The 9,637-nt window shown below is 40.4% G+C and overlaps 1 protein-coding gene across 1 annotated transcript in view; it reads right to left on the reverse strand.

The window, feature by feature from the left end:
- Positions 1-801: 801 nt before the first annotated feature.
- CAGE1 (cancer antigen 1) overlaps positions 802-9,637 on the reverse strand; it is a 54,637-nt gene continuing 45,801 nt past the window's right edge. The window contains exons 13-15 of the mRNA XM_023512280.1: positions 5,910-5,978; positions 3,108-3,147; positions 802-843 (exon numbers count right to left, since the gene is read on the reverse strand). Coding sequence (XP_023368048.1) covers positions 802-843; positions 3,108-3,147; positions 5,910-5,978 — 151 coding nt within the window. The remainder of the gene's footprint in view (positions 844-3,107; positions 3,148-5,909; positions 5,979-9,637) is intronic.

Here is a 9,637-nt window from a genome sequence, read left to right on the forward strand (position 1 = left end):
AAATCATTTGTCTTTAGTTCCTTTGTTTAAATTCAGAAGTAATTCTCAAAACAACGTTAAGGTTGGGCAGCACTCGTAGCTCATTGGGTAGGGGATCAGCCACATACACCAGGGCTGGCAGGTTCAAACCCAGCCTGGCCTGGCCAAAAAACACCAACAATGACAACTCCAACAACAACAAAAAATAGCCAGGCACCTGTAGTCCCAGCTACTTGGGAGGCCGAGGCAAGAGAATCGCTTAAGCCCAAGAGTTGGAGGTTGCTATGAGCTGTGATGCCACAGTACTCTACCCAGGGTGACAGTTTGAGACTGTCTCAAAAAAAATTTTTTTTTAATTTAAAAAAGTAAATAAATAAACTATGTTAAGGTCGACATTACAACAGTTAGGTTTTAAGTCCTCTCCTTTCATTTGGGTTTTAATTCCAAAGGATTTCAGAGTTAGTAATTTGGCTAGTAGTAAAAAGAGGCTGCTTACCTAGAGCAAAAAAGGCTGTCCTTCAGGGGAAACAAAAAGTTGAAATGAAATCCATGACTATGTTTTTGTGTCATTAAAGGCCTGATAATAAGGAAGTGCCACTCAGTGAGAATACTTTGAAAAGGAGCCACTGTATTCATCTGCTGATGTGCAAGTAGAATCGTTTTGATTATTTATAGGAATAAATTATAAGAAAAATAATCACATTTTTTAGAATCAAAAACTTCACCATTTATGCAGATTTTAATATATCATCTATATACTTAGTAATGACTCTTGCCAGAGTAGTTTGACAAAAATGATTAATGTTTAATCTTCAGTCTTGTTTAATCTAAATCATTTCTACTTCCTTTTATAATATCTGGCATCTAAAAATGAAAGCAAAAATGTTTCATAAATTTTGGGAAAAGACTGGCACTCAGTGACAGAACTCCCAAACAGCCAATTTTTGATTATATATGGAAGAGGAGTAAGAAGAAAGCTTATAGTTAGACGAACTCCACAAATAATACCAATTCTATATTTTAACTAGTATTTTGGTTTGTTTCAAACTTTCCCCACCAAGGAACACTACAGGGAACAAAGTTGGTTGAATTTCATCTTGCTTGGTTTGGTCGGTGGCTAGGTAGCAAAAGGAACAGAAGCAAGAATATGAATAATTTATGAAGTGACTTACCAGCACAGTATAATTAAAAATTGATAGTATTAAGGTACCCTCATAAATCAGCTATTAGAAACATGGTCTCAGGGCGTCTAGAGACATGTCCTATTGATTATTCCCTTCTCCCCAAACCTATGCCCTAAATTGGCCATAATATTTATAAATATACACTCATGGCCTCGGGTGGGACAGAGGTGGCAGCAGCTGCATCTTCTATTTGGTATAACTCCAACATTGGCCCTGGATCTGAAGTGTAACGACCATCACTTCTATTAATACATGGGTCATTATGAAAGTTTTGAGATACATGAAAATCAAGAAACATAAAATCTACACAGATACAAACAAATTAAGCCCTTCCAGCACCACTGATAAACCAAGCAAGTTGAAACATGCATGGGTGAATCAGAAAGGATGCTGCTACCTGTGTTTCTTGGAAGTAAAGTAATGGAATGTAATACATCTCTCTCAGAATTTCTGTAGTGACCCATGATATTTAGTACCTATAACGGATAGGTGCTTGGGGAGGCCGAAATGAATGAGACAATTCTTGCACTAAAAGAGTTCTAATCAAGTCAAGAGACAGAAGAGGACAGTTGTAATGACATGTTATAGGAGCTATTATATCAGAGGGTACAGTGTGGACATGTGTGAGGAAATAAGTCATCGCCTCTAGAGCCTTTCCTGCCCTGTCTCCCGGGTATGTGTGAGGTGGGAACTGAAGTATGTGGGGAAAAGAAGGTGGGGAAGAATATACCAGGTAGGAGATGCTGCATGGGCTATAACAGGAAGGCACAGGAATAGCACAGCATACTGCTCAGAAGTAGAGAGCAGAAGTGTGGCTATTACAGGCTGAGAAGGGGAGGCAGAAGAGTGGTAAGGAGAGTTTGGCTAACAGACACAAAATTACGTCTAGACAGGAGGAATATATTCTAGTGTTCTATGGCACTGTAAGGTGACTATAATTAGCAATAACTTATTGTGTATTTCCAAATAGTTAAAACACTTTGAATGACACAGGAAATAATAAATGTCTGAGGTGATGAATTTGCTAATTACCCTCATTTGATCATCACACATGACATACATGCATCAAAATATCACTCTGTATTCCATAAATATACATTATTCCATTATAATGTCGACAAATAATTTAAGAAAGAAATAACAGCATGTTTAGAAAACTGAAAGTGGTTAGACATGGCTGGTGTGTATGATGAGGAGAAAGCAGTGAATGATAACAATAGGAAGACAAGAACTAGATCACAGAGGACCTTGTATGTCACGCTAAGAAGTTGGGATTTGATCCAGAATGGGACTATACGCCAACTAATGGTTTTATGCAGGGGGGTTTGCTTTTGAAAGATTGTTGTCTACTCTGAGGAGTGAAGACAGCAGAGCCCAACTGGAGGCAGAAACACCAACTAGGAGGTGACTGCACCAGGTCGGATGAAAAATGACAAGGGCAGCTTGGCGTCCATAGTACAGTGGTTATGGCACCAGCCACACATACCAAGGGTGACAGGTTCGAACCCAGCCCGGGCCAGCTAATCAACTACGACAAAAAAATAGCTGGGTGTTGTGGTGGGCACCTGTAGTCCCAGCTACTTGGGAGGCTGGGGCAAGAAAATCACTTAAGCTCAAGAGTTGGAGGTTGCTGTGAGCTGTGATGCTACAGCACTCTGCTGAGGGAGACATAGTGAGACTCTATCTCAAAAGGAAAAAAAAAAAAAAGAAAGAAAGAAAAATGACAAGGGCTTGAAATGAAGCAGTAGCAGCAGGGATGGAGTTAAGGGGACCAGCACAAGCTCAGAGGGTGGAGCTTCCAAGGACAGGACAACAGTGTGTGACAGAGGCAGGGAGAGGCCCTCACATTAAGCTGAACATTAGAGAAATGTTACTTCAGGAACTCATATTTAATCTTGTATTATTGACAAATTACAAGGAAATATAACACTCTCGATGACCTACCATGGTCATGGACTTCGGATGATTTTCTAAGCTTCTTGGTCTGTAGGAAATAGAAATAGAAAACAATGTTTAAAAAATGGCAGGAGGGGAAGACTAAAATAGTGAATGTGGTGAACTAGTATGCCATCATTTCGCATTTCTTTCTCACTTTCGCAGAGCACTGTCATTTAAGATAGAAGTACAAGACTGTCAAAGGTTAAGATAAAGCTTTTTGGTATACGATATATGGATCACTCTCACTGCACGTTAAATAAAACTATTGAGCCACAGTCTCATTACATTGTACACTCTCATAGACTTACTTAGGATAAGATTCCAGCTATCACTTAAAAACCTAGCAAATTACCTTGAAAATCATAAAGAACTAAAGTCAAAAATAAGGCATCACTCAAGTTGACTGATGAGGGGCTATTTAAAAAAGCCAAAAAAAAGACATCTGAGACTATTAAAGTGCTCACTCTTATATCCCTATTTTCCACTATTTCCACCACTAAAGACATTTGACAAAAGCAGTCCCATAATTCAGAGTCGATGCAGAGGTAATCTAAAGCTTATTCGCACACTGACTGGACTGAACCCAGCTAGTCAAAGTGAGGATTCAGAGATGGGGGAGACTGAAGGCTGGTGTAGGTTTGTAATCTTCTAAAAATAATCTTAGCAGCTGGAAAGAGCCACGAGAGCTCTTTTGCCCCATATCACCCCTTTGCTTCAAGGCCAGTCTAAACCTATATAAATGAGCCTCAAATCCATCAGGAAAATAGGCCAACTAAACCCAAATGTCTGAACTGGCAAAGCACATGTACATTTATATTCAACTTTTCTTATTTTAAAATAATTCTGGAAAAAAGTATCCATTCTTTCTACGGAGAGAATCGGTAACTCAGAAGATCCATATTCAGTTTAAATTAGCTTTACCAAGCATTGTGATATGCTAGGCATCAGATCACATTCTTTCATATTAGGAGAAAAGTCATAATTAACCTACCACTTTGCAAACACTAGGTTAAATCTGCCAAGGGGTTTTGATTCTCAAAACACAGCTGTATTTGCAAATGGCATGCTTCACAGACATGACTCATGACAAACCAAATTGCAACTGTGACTGTGGTCTCCTGCTTCTACTTTAAGCTTATCCACTCAAGGAAGCTTTCCCTTGGCCACTGGATGAACACATAACGGGTCAGTGAGTTTTTGGCCACTCTGGGCCAGCAATAAGTCCTCACTGTGAGGCATCAACAGTCTCAACTCAGTAATTGAAAGGTCCAGTCTTCACATGAATCAATCCTTTCAACCGTCATTCCAAAGCAGGACTTCTCCCCTCTGTCAGCTCAGGCCTGTAGCTGTGGATGTCACTGCCTTTGGAGACCAGTTTCCGTCCTCTTTGCTTGCCTCCTTCAGCATTTTCAGGAGGAGGGAGGAGAAAGGCAGCAGGACAGCCGGTAGCCTCAGGGTCTCGGCTTGGCGTATGGCTGAAGCTGCTTCTTCCTCTCTGGAGCTTGTCAGTGCTAGGGACCTTTGACCCAAGCTGATGCATCACTCTTCGGGTGGTCCTTCCTCAGCCCCTAAAAGTCGGACATTCTCTTCCAGTTTCTTGTTGCTGGTATCCTTCCAGGACCCCTTGGGCAGAGCCTAAGATAACTTACCTTTTACCGGTAAAGTTCTCAGGGAATTGTCACACCCAAGCTTGAGGAGGAGAGCCACCCCACACAGCCCCCCTTCTATGCTGCCACAGCTTCCCTTAGTTTTCTCAGGTGTGAGAGAATCACCAGTCCTATGTGTTTCCCAACTTTTAGGGGACACATGTCAAACTAGAAACTACTTATAAGGCTCTAGGTAAAAGAGGTAGAATTACTTGGGGGAGATGAGAGCTCATGACATGATAGACCCAAAGAAATCTCTTCTCCAATCTTCCTCACTCTCTACTTTTTGTATCTTGGTTTTTGCCAATGGATAGAAGTCATGGAGTGGGTTCTTTGAAATAATTTCCTTCAGAAACTCTGCACATGGGGAAAATTCACTCTGATTTTGGGAAAAGTCATTAGCATCTGAGGAATGAAGCCAGGAAGGGTTTCATTTTAATATCTTACTATGTTCTTAATGCCACAGAGTTTGCGCGTATACCTTGTAGAATCAGATACTGAGAGTCTTCTAAAATAACAGATTATAAGGCTTAATGTTAGTGTAGGAAAATCTGGTCATAAAATATATAGCAGGAGGTGGGAGGATCACTTGAGGCCAGGATTTAAGACCAGCCTGGGCAACAGTGAGACCTTGTCTCTACAAAAAGACTGAAAAATTCATCAGGCCTGGTAGTACATGCCTGCAGTCCTAGCTACTCAGGAGGCTGAAGCAGAAAGATGGCTTAAGCCCAGAAGTTTGAGATTATAGTGAATTATGATCATACCACTGCCCTTTGGCCTGGGCCACAGAATGAGGCCCTGCCCTGTAAAAACCAACCAAACAACCAACCAATCAAACAAACAAACAAAAAAAAAACTTGGGGGGGGGTAAGTAATTTTGTAGTAGAAAAAAAATCTTAGCTCACCACCATAATTATAGCTTCCTTAGAGGTGACTGTGTATTCCGTAAGGGCAGAACCTGGCTTTCCTTTTATGGTTCTAACAAAATGTTACTCACACAACCATTTTATGCTAGGCAAAATATGAAGCATTTTCATATAATTCATCTTGTTTATCTTATATCAAGATAAAAAGTTTTTTTACATATATTACTTACTATATATATATATATATATATATATTTAAGCTAAAGCATTAATTTTAAAAAGAAAGGCAAACTTACCTTGATTTTCTGACTCTTTCTTTGGGCTTTCTAATTAAATCTTCCAAATGTTTATTTCTCTCTTCCAAGCTGAAGGAAGAAACAATTGAATTTTATAACTAAAATTGACTTTTACTGACCAGATTTTAAGATTCATGGAAGGATTCACTGAGTAGATACATTCAAATGGTAATCTAGTTATCTATGCAACATCCATCCATCTCACCATATAGAAACTTGGGATTATTTCCTCGCAACTAAAATTATTTGATTAGTTTTTCCCTGTATATGTTTCAGTGGTGAAGAAGGGAAGTAGATAGTAGTAAATATATAAAGGAATAGTTATTCTCGTATTTTTTCAACTGTTGTGGGTTGAGAACTGATGCCTCTGTGTGAGGAAATCCAACATGATCCTCAGGGTAACAAGTTGAAAGGAAACCTCCTGAGCTGGGAACTACTTTTCACATGGGAAAAATGCGTGACAGTGCTGTAGGATGGTTACAGCATTCAGGCAGCCTGCTAAAGATTTACTTGTGTTCTATCTGTATGGCTTGTAAGCAAGGGAGATACTAGCGTTTCCTTGCTGTCTATAGAGTTGAATAGAATAGTATCTATTCAATTAAGATACTCTCTTCTCAGACCCATTTTCCCGTTCAGGGAGGTTGTAGGAATTTCCTGTGGTTGTTGCTGCAACAAATTATCACAAATTTTGTGGCTGAAGGCAGCACACATTGATTTGATTTTCTTCTAGAGGTCAGAAGTCCTAAATCTGTCTCATTGAGTTGAAATCAGGGTGTCATCAGGGACATGCTACCTCCAGAGGCTCTGAAGAGAATCCTATGTATTTGGCCTCACTGAGCTGTAGAGGGATCCTCATTCCTTGGGGGGTGTGGGAGGGTCACATAACCCCATATCACATCACCTTTTCTCCCCACAGTGTCACTGTTAGATTGCCTCTTCATCTTCTGTCATCAAATTTCCCTCTGTCTCATACTCTTATAGGGACAGTTGTGATTGCTTTAAAACCCACTCAGAGGCTCGGCACCTATGGCTCAACTGGCTAAGGCACCAGCCACATACACCTAAGGTGGCGGGTTCAAATCCAGCCCAGGCCCACCAAAAACAACAATGATGGCTGCAACCAAAAAATAGCTGGGCATTGCGGCGGGTGCCTGTGGTCCCAGCTACTTGGGAGGCTGAGGCAGGAGACTCGCTTGAGCCCAGGAGTTGGAGGTTGCTGTGAGCTGTGATGCCACAGCACTCTACTGAGGGGGATAGCTTGAGGCTCTGTCTCAAAAAAAAAAAAAAAAAACCCCACTCAGAGTAGGTCAGTGGCTAGGGCACCGGCCACATACACCAAGGCTGGCAGGTTCGCCAGCCCAGGCCTGCCAAACAACAACGACAACTACAACCAAAAAATAGCCAGGTGTTGTGGTGGGTGCCTATAGTCCAGCTACTTAGGAGGCTGAGGCAAGAGAATCACTTGAGCCCTAGAGTTTGAGGTTGCTGTGAGCTGTGATGCCACAGCAGTCTCTACCCAGGGTGACAGCTTGAGACTCTAACACACACACACACACAAAAAAAAACCCCACTCAGATAATTCAAAATAATCTTGCCAATTCAAGATCCCAATGTAATCACATCTATAAAGGCTCTTTTGCTATATAAGGTGACATTTGCGGTTCCAGGGGTCAGGAATTGAATATTTTGGGAGGACATTCCTTAGCCAGTTGTAAGGATAAACAGAACAGAAATCAGATGACACTCTATTGCAGAGGTCTAAACTGGAAGGGTCAGGCAAGTTTGTAAAATGAGTGAAGCCAGCTGAATGGTGATACTGACAAATCAAAGAGCATATACCCCTAGGCATATTCCCTTTTCCACAATGGGAGAAGTTGCTACTCAGCTGTCACCAATGGGGGGACATTGCAGCAATGGTGTCAGACTTTGTTTTTGAAGAGATTTTGATAGGAAATTTTTCCTTTAAAATTTTGGCAATTTTAAAATATTTGAACATTATATGGACAAAACGCATACGCCTCGGGATATAGCTTGTAGGCTGTCATTTTGAAACCTATACACCTTTTGGTTCAGAGATAACCAGGGTTTGTTTTCAAAGGGTAAAGAGGAGAAGATGCCAAACCCAGGACGGGAATATTAAATAGGCCATTGGAATACCAAAATTCTGAGTCTATCGTTCTTTATTATCAAAGAAATGGCATAGAATAAATCTGTATTTCTAGAGTTGAAAAGAATGGGTCCAACTCGTGGGGGAAGAAAGCTGTCCAAGGAAAGAGAATGAAAGTTTTTCCAAGTGTGCAAAAACGTAACAGTAAATATAGTCACACAATGTTTCTGTGTATATAGCTAAACACAAAAAGCTCCAAACTAGGCCCAAGTGAGTAGAGCCCTCGGTTTATTGTAGAAGAAAGTATGTCCTCCTAGGAAGGCCTATGCTGAGAGCTAGCAGCACCACGGAGTGGAGAAGAATGAGTGCTTTTAATTTGCACTGAATAATGAAGACTATATTATGTCTTTATTTGTTGCCCATATATCTTCTTGGTGAAGTGTCTGTTCAAATCTTTGCTCTTTTTTGTTAGGTTGTTTTCTTATCATTCAGTTTTGAGAGTTCATTCCATTTGGATAGAAGTTCCTTATCAGATACAAGCAAACACATGTTCTTTCAGACTGTGGCTTGTCTTTTCTTCTGTTAAAATTTTCTTTGGAAGAGCAGCTTTTTAATTTCAAGGAAGTCTAATTTATCAAAAATTTCTTTTATGGTTCTTGCTTTTTGTGACATATCTAAGAAATTGTTGCCAAACCCAAGGTGACAGAAATTTTCTCATATGTTTTATTCTAGACATATTATACTTTAAGTCTTTGCATTTAGGTCTGTTATCCATTTGCAGTTTATTTTGTGTGTGGTGCAAAGTGTATTTTGGCACCATTTGTTGAGAAGACAATCCTTCTTCTACTTCACTGTCTATACCTTTGTAAAAAAATCACTTGTCCATATTTTTGTGGGTCTGTTTGGACTCCTTAGTCTAGTCCACTAGTCTTTTCCCATTTTTACACCAATGCTTCTTGTTTTGATCATTTTAGCTTTATAAAAAGTCTTAAAGGCTGGGTGCAGTGGTCCACACCTGTTATCCTAGCACTCTGGGAGGATAGGTGGATTGCTTAAGCTCACAAGTTCAAGGCCAACCTGAGAAAAAGTGAGACCCCATCTCTACTAAAAATAGAAAAACTGAGGCAAGAGGATCACTTGAGCCTGAGTTAGAAGTTGCTGTGAGCTACACCACCACGGCACTCTACCCAGGGCAACAGCTTAAGATTCTGTCTCAAAAACAGGCTTAAAATGAGGGTTTCTCTCCCATTTTGTCCTCCTTTATCAGAGTTCTTTGAATTCCACATGAGTTAGTATCACCGTATCAATTTCTAAACAAAACAACAACAAAAAACCCAAACCTGCAAGGATTCTGATGTGATTTCACTAAGTCTATAAATAAACTTGGGGAAAATTTTAACAATATTGAGTCTTTACACCATGAAAAAGGTATACCTCTCCATTTATTTATTTACCTTTTTTTTTTTTTTTTTGAGACAGAGCAGCAAGTCTCCTGCCTCTGCCTCCCAAGTAGCTGGGACCACAGCCGCCCGCCACAATGCCCGGCTATTTTTTGGTTGCAGCCGTCATTGTTGTTTGGAGGGTCCGGGCTGGGGATTCGAACCCGCCACCTTAGGTGTAC

The sequence above is a fragment of the Otolemur garnettii genome, unplaced genomic scaffold (genome assembly GCF_000181295.1).
Source record: "Otolemur garnettii isolate 467f Iridium unplaced genomic scaffold, OtoGar3 scaffold00026, whole genome shotgun sequence".
In the NCBI taxonomy this organism is placed as follows: domain Eukaryota; kingdom Metazoa; phylum Chordata; class Mammalia; order Primates; family Galagidae; genus Otolemur; species Otolemur garnettii.